The sequence below is a fragment of the Dictyostelium purpureum genome (assembly GCF_000190715.1).
Source record: "Dictyostelium purpureum unplaced genomic scaffold DICPUscaffold_430, whole genome shotgun sequence".
Taxonomy (NCBI): Eukaryota; Evosea; class Eumycetozoa; order Dictyosteliales; family Dictyosteliaceae; genus Dictyostelium; species Dictyostelium purpureum.
Window position 1 is genome coordinate 7,249 of NW_003519765.1, and position 18,281 is coordinate 25,529.

General features: G+C 21.3%; 6 protein-coding genes across 6 annotated transcripts; 2 read left to right on the plus strand and 4 right to left on the minus strand.

The window, feature by feature from the left end:
• Positions 1-59: 59 nt before the first annotated feature.
• DICPUDRAFT_42075 (uncharacterized protein) lies at positions 60-1,084 on the minus strand (the record flags this gene model as incomplete). Its single annotated transcript, XM_003293423.1, has 3 exons — positions 60-367; positions 432-763; positions 852-1,084. 3 exons carry the CDS (start codon positions 1,082-1,084, stop codon positions 60-62), a joined length of 873 nt encoding a protein of 290 aa, XP_003293471.1.
• Positions 1,085-1,921: 837 nt separating this feature from the next.
• Positions 1,922-2,402, plus strand: DICPUDRAFT_42077 (uncharacterized protein; the record flags this gene model as incomplete). Its single annotated transcript, XM_003293420.1, has 3 exons — positions 1,922-2,012; positions 2,088-2,215; positions 2,289-2,402. The coding sequence occupies 3 exons, from the start codon at positions 1,922-1,924 to the stop codon at positions 2,400-2,402; spliced, it is 333 nt and encodes a 110-aa protein (XP_003293468.1).
• A 182-nt stretch (positions 2,403-2,584) lies between these two features.
• Positions 2,585-4,247, minus strand: DICPUDRAFT_158333 (uncharacterized protein; the record flags this gene model as incomplete). Its single annotated transcript, XM_003293424.1, has 3 exons — positions 2,585-2,999; positions 3,064-3,656; positions 3,819-4,247. The coding sequence occupies 3 exons, from the start codon at positions 4,245-4,247 to the stop codon at positions 2,585-2,587; spliced, it is 1,437 nt and encodes a 478-aa protein (XP_003293472.1).
• Positions 4,248-7,241: 2,994 nt separating this feature from the next.
• Positions 7,242-8,654, minus strand: DICPUDRAFT_42073 (uncharacterized protein; the record flags this gene model as incomplete). Its single annotated transcript, XM_003293425.1, has 3 exons — positions 7,242-7,639; positions 7,716-8,198; positions 8,261-8,654. Coding segments are annotated over 3 exons (1,275 nt in total), but the record flags the coding sequence as incomplete, so codon positions are not given.
• A 380-nt stretch (positions 8,655-9,034) lies between these two features.
• Positions 9,035-12,475, minus strand: DICPUDRAFT_158336 (uncharacterized protein; the record flags this gene model as incomplete). The annotated part of the gene is made up of 2 exons (XM_003293426.1): positions 9,035-12,178; positions 12,242-12,475. 2 exons carry the CDS (start codon positions 12,473-12,475, stop codon positions 9,035-9,037), a joined length of 3,378 nt encoding a protein of 1,125 aa, XP_003293474.1.
• A 1,206-nt stretch (positions 12,476-13,681) lies between these two features.
• Positions 13,682-15,838, plus strand: DICPUDRAFT_84023 (uncharacterized protein; the record flags this gene model as incomplete). Its single annotated transcript, XM_003293421.1, has 1 exon — positions 13,682-15,838. The coding sequence occupies one exon, from the start codon at positions 13,682-13,684 to the stop codon at positions 15,836-15,838; it is 2,157 nt and encodes a 718-aa protein (XP_003293469.1).
• Between the last annotated feature and the right edge of the window lie 2,443 nt (positions 15,839-18,281).

An 18,281-nucleotide genomic window follows, 5' to 3' on the forward strand; every position in this document is an offset into this window, starting at 1 on the left:
AAAAAAAATTAAAAAAAAAAATAAAAAGTTAATAAACAATTTTTATATAAAAAATTTCATTAAAACTTATTGCTATACAAACAAACTATATAAAACATTAAAAATGCACCGGCACCAGCAATCAATTCTTTTAAAACATAGGTCCATCTTATTGATTTAGTTCTTGGGAATGATGTTTCAAATACTAAAGTTGGTGCAACCATAAAGTATAAAAAGTGTCTAAAACTAATATTTGGTGTTAAATCTACTCTTACCACTTTACTTTTTGCTTTATCCAAACCTTTAGTCAAGAAATAATTTGTATGCCAATATGAATGATTCTTTAATGAATATACACAAATTTGTAAACCTGTTCCACCACTTAAAACTAAAATAAAGATGATTAATAAAAAATGTTTCTAAATAATATATTATATTTTTTTATTACTTACTTGGCGACATTTCATGAGCTAATACAAAAGAGATCGAACCTGCAAAACAAACAAATTGCCAAAATACATAAAGAAAAATTGAAACCCCACTTGGTATACGATGTTTAGCAAATTGTCTGGTGCAGAAATAATTAAAAAAAGACCATGTTGCCAATCCAAGTGTCACATATATTAATACCTGATAGTTAATTACTAACCACCAAAATAATTCAAAATCTACAAGAGTTCCTTTATTAATATATGAATCGGCCATCATTGAAAACCCTGCCATTACATAACAAATTGCAATATAATTAAATGTTCCCCACCCAATATCAGATTCATTTGGGGTTCTAAATAAATGAGAAAAAATTAAAAAAATTAATAATTGTTGTTATAAATAAAAAAAATATATTTAATAATATCTAATAATATACATACGTTAAAATACTTTCTCTTGGCTTTGACATTGCTGAAAATCTTTCTAATGATGGTGAATGTGGTGGCAATTTATCTACTTTTAAAGTTGAAGTGGTAGAAAATTGTTCTATAGTTTCTGTAGTTTCATTATTGTCATGTTTATTTGAAGTTCTTTTTTTTTTTGAAGAACCCGAAGATTCAGTTTTCCTTTTTTGAAATATTGTTTTAGATGATGAATTTTCTGTTTCGATCATCATTGATTAATATTTTAAAATTTTAACAATATATTAAAAAAATCTTTAAATTAAAAAAATTAATAATTTAATAAATTAATAATAATAAATAAATTTATACATACATATTTTACCAAATTAAAAAAAAAAAAGTATTAAAATTTGAATTATATAACTATTGTTATATAGTATTATTGTATAAATGGTGGTGTTGTTATTTGATTGTTAATAAAAGAAAATAAAAAATTAAATTAAAAAAAAAAAATTTATAAATTTATGAATTTTTATTAAAAAATATTATTTTAATTTTTTTTTTTTTTTTAATTTTTAATTTAAATTAATTTAATTTTCATAAAAAAAAAAAATAGTAATAATTTTGTAGAACCATAATTCCTTTTTTTTTCATTTAAAATATTTTTCATAAAAAAGTAATAATATGATAAAAACATTATAACAATGGTTAGTAAAATAAAATAATAATGGATTTTATTAATAAATCGATTATTAAAATTATTTAATCACTCAATAATAATATATTATACTTTTAAAGAAAAAAAATAAAATAGGTAAAAAATAGATATTAATAAAATTACTTTGGTTTATCTTATTTCCATTCCACTTTAAAACAATAAAAAAATTAAATTTACGATTATTTTTTTTTTTTTTTTTTTTTTTTATTTTAATTTTTTTTATTTTTTTAATTTTTTTTTTTTTAAAAATTTATTTTAATTTTGTTTAATAAACGAGATACATTATAAATAACTACAATAATAAAAAATAAAAGAATATTCATAAATTAAAATTATCAGTTTTTTTTTTTTAAAAAATTACATATAAAATAAATATATAAATTAAATAATGGCTGCTAAATTACTCGCAAAAATTATTTTTACCACTGGTTCAGTATTAGTTAGATCAGTTACAATGGCCTATAAACAAGCCATTTTACGTAAGTAAATTAATATAATTGTTCAAATTCAAAAGATTATTATAGAAAATTTACTAATTCACTAAACTCATATAGAGGCTGAAAATGGTATGGGTGCAGCCGCTGCAAATTTAGATGTTAAATCAAAAATGTCACCAATCGAAGCAAAAAAAATTTTAGGTTTAGATAATAAAGATAAATTTACAATTGAAGATATTGAAAATGTATTTATATATATATATATACAACCCTTTAGAAACCAAATTTTATACTAATAATTATTTTTAAATATTATAGAAACATAAAGAATTAATTGATATAAATAATCCAAAACAAGGTGGTTCAGAATATTTACAAATTAAAATTTCAGGTGCGAAACTTTGTTTAATAAATGAATTAAAAAATAAATAATATAATATATAGTATAATAATTAATAATACAATTAAAAATAATTTTAAAATCAATAAACTAGGTTTCATTTTTTTTTTTTTATAAAATTAATACATAGAACAAATTAATAAAAACAATCTTTTTTTTTTTTAATAAATAATTTATTTTTTATTTTATTATTTTTTATTTTTAATTTTAAATCTTATACATTGCTATTATTATTATCGTTATTCGTTTTTATTAAATCATTTAAAAAAATTGAAAATGTTTGTAAAATTTGTTTTTCTTTTTTAATATAGTTTTCTTCGCTGTCATCATTACTTATTTTATCATTATTGTTATTTATATTATTATAATTAAAAATATAATTATTACTATTATTATTATTATTATTATTATTATTATTATTATTAATTTCACTATTATTTACTTCATTTAATGATTCTTCTTCGCAACGTAATGAAATGTTTTTATCTAAATTGTTAATATTTGAAAATTTTTTATCTAAATGATTATAACTATTTTCTCTTTCATTATTAATATTTTCTTTTGCTATATTTAAAAACTCTAAACATAAATCTTTAATTTTTTCATTTAAAAGTAATGAATTAATTTGGCTATAAAAAAAAGAGGAAATTAGTTTAAAAATTATATTTATATTTAAATAAAAATTCTACATACCCTGAAAATGATTTTGTTTTTAATTCACTTTTAAACATTTTCAACAAATTCTTATTTTTTAAAGTATAGTCCTCATCTTGATTTATTATTTCATTATTATTTGAGAGTTTTTGTTTTTTATTTGAATTTGTTGCATTATTTTGAATATTATTTACAATGAAATTTTGTGGTTGTGTTTGTGATTGCAGTTGTTGATGATATTGTGGCTGCTGTTGTTGATGCTGCTGTTGTTGTTGTTGTAAAAGTAAATGTTGTTGTTGGTTAAATTGTAGGTGATGTTGTAGTTGTAATGAGTCAACTGAATGTGTAGTGACTGGGTCGTAATGGGTTGTTGTAGTTGTGGTGGTAGTGGTTGCTGTTGGCGGTGGTAACATCATATTATTAAATTGTTGAGGCTTTTTTTTATTCTTTTTATCATTTGATTTACCATTGGAGTGGTGATGGGATTGATTTTTACAATCATAACATTTACAATTTTCATTACAAGGTATACCTGCTTGAAAACATTCACAATATTTTTTTAAACATCCACTTTTTCTACAATGACAACCTCTACTGTGTTTATCGATTAATACACTTTGATCATTACCAATCTAAAATATTAAATTTTGATTAGAATAAAGAAATAATAATAATAATAATAATATTAATAATAATAAAAAAAGTGTTACATTTTGATTAATTTGAGATTGTTTTATTTTTGGATTAAAAGCATCGGGATTTCTTTCTAAAGTTTGAGATCTAGCCCTTTCTACCTTTTCTATATTTGCTTCATTGTTTTGACAACCAAAACATTGACAGTTATTACAAAGTATTTTATTTGCAAAACATTCGCAATACATTTTTAAACATTTTGAGTTCTTACAATGACATTTTTTACATTGATCAGCTATATTATTTGATGATGATGAAAGTGATGATGATGGTGACGGTGTTGATGATAGTGATGATATAATTTGTTGTTGAATTGGTAAAATAGTGGTAGTAGTGTTACTATTATTACTATTATTAAAACTTAAATTTATATTATTTGATGTTAAAATTTCATTATTTGTTTTTGCTAATGATGTTAATGATAGTGATGCCTCTATTGATTGTGTGTCTGATGAATCATCAATTGAACTACTATTATTAATATTTATATTATTACTATTATTATTATTCATATTATTCATATTATTCATATTTATTATATTATTATTTAAATTATTAATAATACCTCCATTGGATTTATCTAATAAAGAATTATCATTACAACCAACACTATTTATTATCCCAGTACTTTCCATAATTTAAATAAAATTATTATTATTATTTATTAGTTTTTTATAGTTTTTTGTTGTTATTGTAAAATAATGTGATTAGATAATAAATTTTATAAAATATATTTTTATTACTTTTATTTTAAATAAAACATATATATATTATTTAAAAATAAATTACTAGGCTATTTAGTTATAATTTATACCTAAGCGCCTTTTATCAATACATCCAATATAAAAAAAATAAAAATTTAAAAAAAATTCATTTTTGAATTTTTTTTTTTTTTTTTAAATATTTTTTAAATTAATTTTATTTTTTATTTTTTTTTTTTAAATTACATTTTTGGTAATATTCCAAAATTATTATAATTAATCATGATTATTTATTAAAGGAGTGAATGCACTATTATTATCATTTTCGTGATTTTTATTTTTATTGTTTATTTTCTTTTTATATTTTAAAATTAAATAAACTGCAAAAATTAAAGCTATACCGGTTGAGCCAATTATTAAAGCTATTTTCCAATTTTGTAAACCTTTATCTTGATTATTATTATTATTTGACGGATTATAAAATTTTAAATATAATTGATTACTTTCGAAATAGGTTGTAAAATTTAAATTTAATTGATTATCAATATTTAAAAATTCTATTTTTATATTATTAATATTTTGATTATTATTATTATTATTATTATTAAAATTTATTAAATTTAGTTTATCATTTTCGAGTGGCATTTTAAAATTATTATTTAAATTTATTAATATTTTAAAAATTGAATTTATTATTAAATTTCCCAAAATATTTATTGATGGTTGATTGTTGTTAAATTCCAATTCATTTAAATGAATAATTGAATCATTGCCAATGATTAAATTATTTTCAACTGTAAGGTTAGGGTAATCTAAAAATAATCTACTTTTATTATTATTTAATTCGATTGATGATACCAATATTGATTCTAAACTATTAAATCTAATAAGAGATAAATCTTTTTCATTTTTTTGACCCTCTGTTAAAATACTCGAATATACATTTGATCTTGAAAATAATAAAGAATTTCCTAATAATAAAATTTGATTAGATTCAAATGATTCATTTAAATTTAAAATACCGTTTTCAATAATTGTATTTGAAATATTAGATGGTAAATTTAATTTTAAAGATGAATTATTATTAATTAATAATTGAATATTATTATAATTTATATTATTATTATTATTATTATTACTATTACTATTACTATTACTATTACTATTACTATTACTATTACTATTACTATTACTATTACTATTACTATTACTATTACTATTATTATTATTATTATTACTATTACTACTATCACTACTATTTTTATAATTATCACTAATATCATTATTATATTCAGTATTATTAATAGTTATTAATTGATTAATAATGGTATGATTTAAAATATTTACAGATAATGAATTATAATTTATTTGATTTGATACTATTGTTAATTGATTTATATATGATTTTTTACCAGAAATAGTAATATTACCATAACTAATAATATTATAATTATAAATTTGTGTGCTGTTTATAAATGTTGTTTCATGATTATCTCTAATAACTATATTTCCATGACCCAGAGTTTTTTTAAAGCCCATAAACAAATAACCAGAGGATATATCTAATGTACCACCATAAAGAATAAATTGTTGGTTTGATAAAATTTTATTTTCCATCGATTCACTAATAAACACAGTTGCATTCTCTTGAATAATTAATAAACTTGGAGTAAATATAATTTTTAATGTTGAAATATCTATAAAAATATTTTCTGATACTATTAATTGACCCATTAAAAACTCCAATACATTAATATTCGATTGATAAGAGTTAATTGTTGTATCCCCTGTAATTTGAAGTGTACTATTACTGGAAGAAATTAATCTACCATTTATTTCGATATCACCATTAAAATATAATGATCCATCCAATTGTATAGTTGAATTAATAGAATGACCATTTTTTATAATAAATTTTGAATTTTCATAAATTATTATTTGCTGATTTTCTTGCTCATTTGATATACTGAAATTATTAATTGTAAAAGTTGGTGAATTTATTATTAAGTTTGTTTGAAATAAATGAATGAATGAATTATTTGAAATAATATTATTTTCTAAATGTTGATTTGAATTTAATATTGTAAAATTAATATTATTGATTTCTATTTGATTATCAACTTGTAAATAAATACTATCAAATATTAAATTTACTTGAATATCATTTGTTGTGGTATTTGTTGCTGTTGAATTTAATTCACCATTAATATAAATTGAATCCAATAATTGTAATGTTTGATTTGAAAATATTAAATAAATTCCTTCGCCTAAATAATCATTGACTGTTGAAAAATCAATTACTACACTATCATTACTATATTTTGGTGCTCTATTATTCTCCCAAACTTTATTTGATGATAAATCACATGGATTATATTTGGTACAATCGTTTATAATAGAATTGTTAAATTGAATATTATTATAATAATTATTATTAATTGAACAATTGTAATAATTTAAATTTAATATTAAAAATATAAATAAAAAAATGCTTTTTAAAAACACTAAAATAAACAAAAAAAAAAATATTAATAAATAGTAATAATAAATAAATGTTATATGATTTTATTACTTTTAATTTTAGTTTTTTTTTTTAAAACAAATGAAAAAAAATTTTAAAAATAAATTGATTTTTTTTTTTTTCTTTGTTGCCGAAAAAAAAAAAAAAAAAACTGATATCTTTATAAAACAGCAATGATTTAATATATTTTTTTTTTTTTTTTACACAAAAAATTAAATATTTACTTTTATAAAGAAAAATAAATAATATTTTTTTTTTATTTTATTTTATTTTATTTTATTTTTTAAAAAATTTATATAAATTTAGAATTTTTCGAATAATGGTTGATTTTTTAATTTATCCTTCTTTTCTTGTAAAATTTTCTTGAGAGCAATTTCATTATTTTTAGCAATAGCATCTTTTTCGAGTTGTTCTAAACGAGCAATTTCATTCTTTTCAGCCATGATATCTAGTGCAAAGCATAAACCAATAATCATAACACCGACAAGACTTAATAATACTACAAGAGTTGTGCCATCACTAGTTGATCTAAGAACTGAATTAATTACATTATATTTGAAGAGATTGTTGTAAAATACTTTTCCATCTTGACCACCAAATACTAACATTGTATTAAATAAGGTTGCAACTGCAGTGTGTCCTGATCTAGCCTCTGGTCCCAAACCTGATGCTGATGAAATAAAATCCCATTCTGTGGTTGCTAAAATTTTGATAAAAAAAAAAAAAAATTAATTTAAGTGTTTTTAAAATAAAATTTAAAAATCTTGTAAACTTACAAAGGTCAAATTTATAAATTGAAGTTGAGGCAGCAGTACTTGATTGATTACCGCCATAAATTAAAACAGTATTCATTGGAGTTAAAATTGCAGTGTGACCATATTTCTTTTCTGGATTTCTACTTGTAGAATTTAATGTAACATTGATCCATCTATGTTCCTCAACATAGAAAATATGTAAATCATCAAAGATTGTTTCATTATTTTGGAAATTTCTACCACCATAAATAACCATGTGATTTGTTAAAGTAAGAGTTGAAGTATGTAATGATCTTGCTTTTGGTGAAAATTCTGAACCACCTGGAGTCATTGTAATCCATGTATCATATTCGAAATCATATCTAATAATATCATCTAAATATCCACCTTCTGTTGTTGATTGCCCACCAAAGAAATAAAAAGAGTTTTCTGTAGAATATGAAACACCACTATGACCCCATCTTTTACTTCCATTAACCGAAATCTTTTCCCAAGTATCTTTTTCTAAAAATTATTAAATTAATAAAATTATTTTTTATTATTTATTTAATATTATAATAAATTACCCATATCATATTTGAAAATATCACCAAAAACTTCATTTTCATTTCTTCCACCATAAATATACATTTTATTATCTAAAGTTGTTAATGCTACATGACCATAACGTGGTGAAGGAGCATTTTCAATACCTGAAAAATTAAGTGGTGTTCCCCATGAATCTTGAAGTATATCATATTTAATAAATGTTGACGATGCATTACCTTTTGGTGTAATACCACCTAAAACCAACATTGTATTATTAACAGGATTTAAAACTGCTGTATGGAGTGAAACTTTTGGTGCATTTCCACTATTTGAAACTAAAAATGCAATCCATGAATCAGTTGCAAAATTGGCTATAATAATTATTAATAAAAAAAAAAAAAGTAAACAAATGTTAAAATGTAAACTGTATATTTTTTATTTTTAAAAAAAAATAAATAAAAAAAATAAAAACTTACTTGTACTGTATACAGTAAATATAAATGTAATAAATAAAACTACTGATAATTTTGAGTTTACCATTATAAAAAAAATATATATAATATTAGATATATATTATAAAAAATTATATATATAAATAATTTTTTTTCAAAAGATTTTTTTTAAAAAAAAAAAAAAGAAAATTTAAAAAAAAAATTAAAATTTTTATTTTTTTTTATTTTTATTTTTTTATTTTTCACAACAAATCAAAAAAAAAATAAAATGGTGAATAACGATTTTTTTGATGGTTTTAAAAATAAAAATATTTTTTATTTTTTTTATTTTTTTATTTTTTATTTTTTTTATTTATACATTTAATGATTTAAAGATTTTGGGAGGTTAACATAGTTTTTATAGGCATCAATATGATTTGGTGGAACTGGATATAATGAATTACTGCTATGGGATTGAAGATAAGATTGATAATAAAAAGTTTTAAGTTCATTTTTTGTAATCTCTTGAATACTCGAAGTGGATGAAGATTTCCTTTGATTTGAAACTCCCATACTATTACTTAAATTATTATGTTGATGATTGTGATTATGGTTATGATTATAACTTTGATTATGATTATAGTTATATTTATGATTATTATTATGTTTATCGATATTATGATTATTATTTTGGTTGTTATGGTTATTATGGTTGTTATTATAATTATTAAAATTATTTTTATGTAAATCATGTTGATATTTGTAGTTTTTATTTAAATGAGGTGAAACTGGTAATGAAGAGGATAAAGGATTGTAGTTATTATCTATATTTTCTAAATTATCTTTATTATTTTCATCATCATCACTTGTATTTGTTTCGAATAATTTATCAATTAAAGTTAATGGTCTTTTAACATTATTATTATTATTATTATTTATAAATGGATTTTTTGGTTTTTCATTATTTAAATATTCTTTATAAAATTTGATACTATATTCATCTTGACTTGTGTTTTCTAAAGGATTGATACAGGGATAACTTGTATATTGTTCAAAAGTTTCTAAATCGAAATTACTTGTACCTAAATGAATTCCAAAATGTTTTAAAGGTTGATTAAAGTTATTTTTATAATATTTTGTTTGATTATTTTTAATAGGTGTTGTTGTTATTGGTTTTTTCTTTTTAATAATTTCGTCATCTTTTTTAAATACTGGACTATTATTTCTTTTTGATAATGATACTACCCAACGTTTAATATCATATCTTTTTGTTTCATCATCATCACCATTATTATTATTATTATCATTATTATTATTATTATTATTAATATTATTATTATCATTATTATTATTATTTGTACTATTATTTTCGTTTATATTATTATTAATAATATTATTATTTATATTATTATTTATATTATTATTTATATTATTATCTAATTTATTTTGTGGTTGAAAAAATTGTGGAAATTGGTTATCTGTAATTAATTTTTGTTGTAAATATGGACCTTGTCTATTTTGATTTTCTATTGTTATAGATAATGGTGAGGATTGATTTCTAAAACGAATTGGATCATTAAAACGATAACTGAAATGTTTTTCAATTAAAGTTAATCTATCATTTTTATAAAAGGTATCTTCAAATTCATAAAAAGATTTTGCTTTCATCATTTGGATCATTGAGGATTTTGAAGATAAATTGTACAATAGTGAACTTTTTTGAAATTGTAATAAAGGTTCATCCCACCAATTTGTATCTGCTAGAATTAAATGTTGAAGTCTACTTGTAATATTATGCAAATAATGATCAGTTTCTAAATTCCATAGTGCTATAGTCTCTGGTGCTTTTGAAGGTACAAAATAACCTAAAAATAAATTGATAGAGTGTTGTTTATCTGCGTCAATAAATGAGTTACTGATATATCTTTTGATGGCATTAACTAAATCACGTGATTGTGATGATAAAGAATGTTTTGTATATGTTTTAATTGTATTTGCTAATTCTGAACCACCATATTGAAGTGCAATTTGATTACCACATGCTTCATACATATCAATTAAAACTTGAACAATACCAGTGTTAAAATCTAATGATGGACTTTCCAATAAACCCATAGAATATAGTTGATAGGCCAATGCACATTTACCAATACAAAATTGTGCAGCATTGGTACGATCTAGGGAATCAATACAATTAGTTCTAACCACACCAATTTGTTCACTACCAATTTCAAATAAATTGCTATTACAATTGATATCTTCTGTTGTAGTGTTTGAATAGTTTTCTCTTAGGAAATTACAATAAAGTTTTGAATGTGAATAAAAGATATTGGTTTTTAAAATGGATTGATTTGAGAATGAATCTAGCCATGCCATATGATCTTGATCTTTGGATTTAGCAGCTTGATGGAAATCCCATGCTTGGTAATGAATTTTATGTTTTTCTGGTAACATTTCGTTTAAAGTATTTATACAATGAGTAAACTCTTCTCTTAATATTGATTCTCTTGGTTTCTTTTCATTTGATTTCACTAAATTTAGAATTATAATTGGTGAGCCAAATTTTCTGAATAGGTCTTGAAAGTGTAAAATAGTTGAGCCAAAGTAAGGATCCACTCTTTGAATTTTAATTGGTGGCTTAGGTGTCATAATATTATTATCTTGTTCCCAATATAACGGAATTGAGCCACGTATTTGAACAAATGAAGAGAATTGCGCTTTGCTTGAGATACCGGTTAATGGTTCTTGTAGAATCTGTTCAGTTTCGACATCATTGGCCACATGGCCATTCTCATTGATACCCCTTTTTAGAAATCTTGCACCAGCATAATAACGTGATCTTCTAGCAATTAAAATTAAATCTAAACCTTTACCAAAAATATCAATTTTATCTTGAACATAGAAACCATGAATAATTGGCAATACCCAGTACCATGTCTTTGCTTGGTCAACTAAATTTTCTAATAAAAACTGATTCCATGTAAATTGATCATTATAATACACTTTTGCTTTGTTGGTTTGTTCGTCACGTTGAATATTTTTTGGAATGGGTGAATGAAAATACCTTGTCATATTGTATTGCAAACTTCTTGTTATATCGTAGGTATAACTAAAATAAAAATCTTTGGTTAAATCTAAACTAAGAAATAGGCCTTTATAACGAGTTTCATCTGCGAATTCTGGTGAGTTGGTCCTTGGAAATGATGGTGGTATATAAACATAGGTTATATCATCGATGCCATAAACGAAATGAGTTCCAATCATTCCAACTTTACGTTTCTTTGTAATTAATATAATATAATATCCATGTAAAAATCTAATAAAACCTAAAATACCATATGCTGAGCATAGTCTTGTTAAACCTTCTTTATTTGCATTACCAATCATTGTTAATAAATTTTGAATCTCTTGTTTGTTATAATCGGTTGGATCTTCTGAAATTACAACCTCATCTTCATAAGTTCTATCTATTTTTAATACTTTAAATCTATTTTTAGTTCTATTTGACCCAACTAAATAAAATCTCTAAATAATTTAAAAATTAATATTGGTTTTTTTTTAATTTTTTTTTTATTAATTTATAATTACAGTTTTAGTTTCATATAATACAAATCTTTGAAGTGAAAAACATGTTGGTGGTATAATATAGTTATCATTTTCTTGTTTTTGATAGGTTAAATCATCCCAGAATGATGGGCTATTGAACGATGAACTATCTTCTGCAGTTGTTACATTTTCTTCAAACTTTTGATCTTGTTTGTTTTTATCAATTTTAATATTATTATTAATTAAAACTGATTGATTATTAACTTTTTTATTCATTTAAATTATTAATTAAAAGAATAAAAAAATTATTTTTGAAATACAATTGTTTGGTTATAAAAAAAATGTTTTAAAAAATTTAAAAAAAAAAAAATGTTTTAAAAAATTTAAAAAAAAAAAATAGTAAAATTAAAAAAAAATAAAAAGAAAAGATTTTTAAATTTGAAAAAAAAAAAAAAATTTAAAAAAAAAAAAAAAAAATTTAAAATTTCAATTAAATAATAAATTTATATTTGCAATGCTTTTACAATGAATAACAATCATTTTAATCTTTAAATAAATAAAAATAATCCTTTTTATATAAAAAAATTTTTTTTTTTTTTTTTTTTTTTTTTTTGAAAATTATTACCCTTCTTTTATTTTTTTATTTTATATTATATTATAAAAAATATATTATATTATAAATATTTTGATTTTGATTTATTCTATTAAAAAATACTAATTTGTTTTGTGTCTTTTCTAGAATCGTGTTTGTTCTTTCAATAATAAAGATATTTATTTATAATAACTGTTAGATATCTCGGATTCTAACATATTAATAATATTTTTATTAATAACGTTCTATAAATTTATTAATTTTTAAAAATTAATTTGTTTTTTTTTATTAATTTTTAATTTTCATTTTTTAATTTTTTAGAACAAATATAATAAAAGTAGTAATCACACAATTATAATAGTATTCGAAGATTATTACAATAACAATTATTTTATAAATTACATGAGTTAAAAATAGACTCACCCAACATCAACCAATTTTAATATTTAAAATAATTTTTTTTTTTTAACATAAAAATTTCAAAAAAATTAAAAAATTAATATTTGAAATTTTTATGTTAGAAAAATTAAAAAAATTTTCCTTTATAATTTTTTAATTATTTTAAAAAAAAAAAATTTCTTTTTTTATTTATAATAATTCAAATAAACTCTTGTGTTTAAAATATTATTAAAGAATTAAAAAAATTGTATAAAAAATAACAAAGTATAATAATTGTTTTTATATCTATAATTATTAATAAAAGATTGTGCAACAAAATAGCTATTTTGGAAGTAATAGTATTATAAAATATATTTTTTTTTGTGTGTTATTATCTCAACAGTATGGAAAATTTTCAAACAAAATTGATTTAGTATGAATTTAATTTTAATTAATATTTTGAAATAATTTCAAACAAAATGACTAATACATTTTTTTTTAATAGTAAAAAAATGAATGCTATCAAGTGTTCTGTTTGTTCAGGTATTATTAAGAAACCTCAAAAATTAAAGCCTTGCGAACATAGGGTCTGTTTGGAGTGTCTTCAAAGCTCAATAAAAAGTAGTTTAGATCCTAGCGTCCCGAAATGCCCAGTATGTGTTCAAGTTATAAAAAGTTTCTCCTTGGATGAATTTTTAAATGAATTGGTAGAAGATTATTTTCAGAGTTTAAGACGTTCGTGCGATTTACATCCAGGTGAAACGTACTCTCCTATGAGTCTATTTGACAATACATCAGTCTGCAAGAAATGTATAGTCGAAAAACACAATGGTCATTCAATGGTAGATGCAGAAGGCTCAGAGGAGATCAAAGAAAATATTAAGAAAAAGGTCGAAACCGAAAAGAGGGAACTAGTTCCAGAAATTTTAAATAAACTGCGGGACAGTTTAACAGATTGTAAAGAGAAATGGGAAAAATCAAAACAAAATGGTCTAATAAAAACACAAATGGTGTATGCTGATTTACACAAATTCTTACAGATAAAGGAGTTTGGTGACAAGAAAAACATTGATGATGCAAACTCAACTATTAAGCTTGAATACGACAATTATATTAAAAAAATTGATCAAATGAAAAAAGATATAGAGCTATTTGCCAAATTAGAACCATTGGATATTAAAAAAGATATATATGGCACAATTTTTTTATTAAAAAGAATTCAAGAAATCGACCCATTAATAAATGAGGGCAAGAGACAAATTATATCTATTCCAGAGCACGCAAATAAACTCCATTTCAACCAAGAAATCTTTCAAGAAATCAAATCTTTATCTAAATCTTTGTCTGTACCATACAATTGTAGCTGTGATAGCATCGAAACTGATTGTCAATGTTATCAAGAATACTGGAACAGTCCCAGTTCACAATTTTCTAAAGCATTAATTCCTCTCTTAAATCCTAATCCCCTCAATATTTCCCTTTCCTCTTCATCATCATCCACAAAAAGTTACGAACCACACTCTAATTGCATATATAAATCAATGCTCGAAAACATTCCAAAAACCTCAGCTCCACCACAAATAAATTCATTTTCACCAGATTTCAAGGAAACAGTTCAAAAAGTGGAACAAACAAAAGTAAAAAGTGGAACAAACGAAAACAAAAAACAAGATTTTGTTCCAAATACAATTCCAAAAATTAAATGCTTATATTTCTTGTGTGGTATGGAGGAAAAGTTACATTTATCTCGTTGTATTAAATATTACCCGGTTAGAAACGAATGGGCTTTCATGCCACCCACAAAACATAAAAGAGCTTGTGTTACAGACGCCACTGTAGTTGCCAAACATTATATATACGTGTTCGGCGGTAACAATTCACTCGAATCTTATGAAAAATTTAATATTATAACTGGTCGTTGGGAAAAAGGTGGTAATATCCCATCTGGTGGAGGTTCATCAATTTCTGCAGCTTATGATGGGCAAGACTCAATTTATTTAGTTGGTGGTGTCAAATTCAATGTTTCTTCAGATAGAATTGATAGATGTATAATCAAACATGGTGGAACTGGCAAAGAACCAACCCTCCAATTCCAATTGGTTACCAAAATGAAGTTTCCTAGATACTATTGCTTCACATTGGTCCACGATAAACAACTCTTTATTATTGGTGGTACCGATAAAACCAGAGATAATCCAAAGTTTACCGTTATTAACAACATCGAAGTTCTCAGTTTTGAAACCAAAAATACCACCATGTTTTTAGATTATCTCGATGCTCACAACAACAGAGTTGAAGGTATTGCTTTTGATGGTGTCTTCATCTACATCATGACAATGGAACACTTTTACACCTTAAATATCCATACTAAATTAAAAGGCAAATATTTAGAATACCCTCCAATAGAGAACATGAGATTTGGGTACTCTTTGACCATCGGTACTGACTGTAATTCAGATACTGTCATCTACCTTATTGGTGATAGATTGAATCATTATTATTATAAAATTAAAGAAAACAAATGGTATACACAACAATCAAGAAGACCAATCGCCTCTTATTTTCATGGATGTGGAATCGAATATGAAGAACTCAAGAAACAGGGGGGAGATGATGGCGAAAAAGAAAAAAATCTTTTTCATGAAGAGATCGAAAACCAGGGGAAGTGATAGTGAAATCTCTTTCCATAATCAATAATCAATGCAGTATTTTCAATATTGTTTTGACTGGGCCTGGTAAAAAAATATTTTTTATAATATCCTTTATATATTTTTTTTTTCATATAATAAAATTGGTTCATAAATTTAAAAAAGATAAAAGTTTGTAATATTTAATAAATAAAATAATTTAATTTATTTTTTTTTAATTTTTTTAAAATTTTTTTTTTGCGATAGGTCAAATCTTTTTTGAAAGTTTATAAATATTTTAGTTTTTTAAAAATAATTTTTTATTTTTGATATTTTAATTGAAAATTTTCAATATTTTGTTAAACCACCTCTATTTTTAATTAATTCATTGGTTTTTTTTTTAGGGATTGGTTGATATAAATTAATAATAGTTTCTTGTTAAATACCATACATATTTTCCTCAATTTAAAATCCACTTGAGAATGCTCTTTAAGTTTATGAACTAAACGTTTTTTTAACACGCACAATAAATTTTCAAATATTTTTGAGGTCTAGAGAGTATTTTGGGATCAATATGACATCAATTCCATTGTTTTTGTTAAATTTCTGAAAATTTTCAAAACTATTAATTGGACAGTTATCTTGTAAAACTTTAATATCTTAAACATTAAAGTAATTACAACAATTACAACTCAATCACTAGACATTATTATTAAATTTGAAATCCCATTATGAACTATTTAATTTGTACTATTATTAATCTTTTAATATGGCTAGCTTATTTCCTTTAGTCTATTTTTATTTTATTAACTATCCTAAAATCCAAAAGAATAATAAATGATTATACTTTTCCTATTTCTATTTACTAAATTTTTTATTATATCTTTATTAAAATCTTGTTGTTGTTGTTGCGGTTGTTGTTGTTGTTGTTGTTGTTGTTGTGGTGGTGGAATATATTTATAATTATAATTTAGAGCTAAAGTTATGTATCAAAAACATATCTAATAAATTTACAAATTTTTATTATTATTATTGGTTTGATTTATAAACCTAATATAACTTGAAAAAGTGCTATTTGTTGCCACATCTGATATAAATATTTAATACAAAATAAAAAATGTTTAAAAATGCTAAGCATTAGCTTGACCTTTTTTATGTATATCGTCATTGATGATGATAAACAATGTTTATATTTAATTGTTTTTTTAAATGTTTTATTATTTTTATTTATAATTTATAATTTAATATTAAAAAATAAAAAAAAATAAATTAAAAAACTAAAAAAGAAAAAAAATACATTTTTTATTTTCTTAAATGTTTATTTAATAAATTTATATGTATAATAAACTATTTTTTATTTAAAATTTTTTTTTTTTATATAATTTTAATTTTTGATTATTTTAATTAATTTTGATTATCTATTTTATACTCTAAAACCTAAATTTAATGTAGTTATTATTATTCCTATTACTTTTATTAAAACATTATTTATTACTATTCTTCCATTATTACCATTATTTCTATTACTATTGTGTATAAATAAATAACCTATTCCAAAACCTTTTACTTTTACTGATAAAATTCCGATTCACCTAATCTAACATAATATAATGAAATACAATCGATCCCAATTAAATTCATTCCAACCAATTCCAATTCAACCTAATCGAATACTAACCTAAAAAAGTCATCATTTTTACTTTTATCTTTTTTATTATTATTAACAATCTGTTTTTTATTTATTTAATTATAATACAAAAACTTTTAAAAATTGCCAAATAACAGCAATTTTTATTTTAGATAAATATTTCATCCCTAAATAAACCAACTAAAAGTATTATACCAATCTTAAACATAATTCTAAATTTCTTTTTCACTACAACTACATTTTTTATAGATTTTATTTATTATATTATAAATTTATTTTTATTTATTATTTATCGTTTTTATTTTAATAATAATCAATTTATACTATTATTATTATTAATATTATAACTATGATTGTTTTTATTATAACATTATTTTAGTATTATTCTCCATTATTACTATTATTAATTAAATAATTTATTGCAATACCTTTTACTGTACAATAAAAAAAAATCCAATTCTACCAATCCAATACAAGATACCCTAAACAAATCTAATTTTTACTTTTTTTTTATTTTTTTTTTTTTATTATTACCAGTATGTTTCTTTATAAATTTAAACATTAATAAATCTTTTTTATTTTTTATTTTTTATATATTATATATTATTATTTATTATTATTTTATTTAAAATTATAATCAATATTTATAATTAACATTTATATTTCTTTAATATAAATTCAAATTTTTTTATATACTGTTTTAAATAAAGTAATTGTTTATTAATGTATAACAATTCATAATTGTAATTTATTTTATATTTAGTTTTTTTAATATATTTCACTTTCTTTAAAATATTAAGTTTATTTCATAACTTAAATTTCGTGTTTATATAAAAA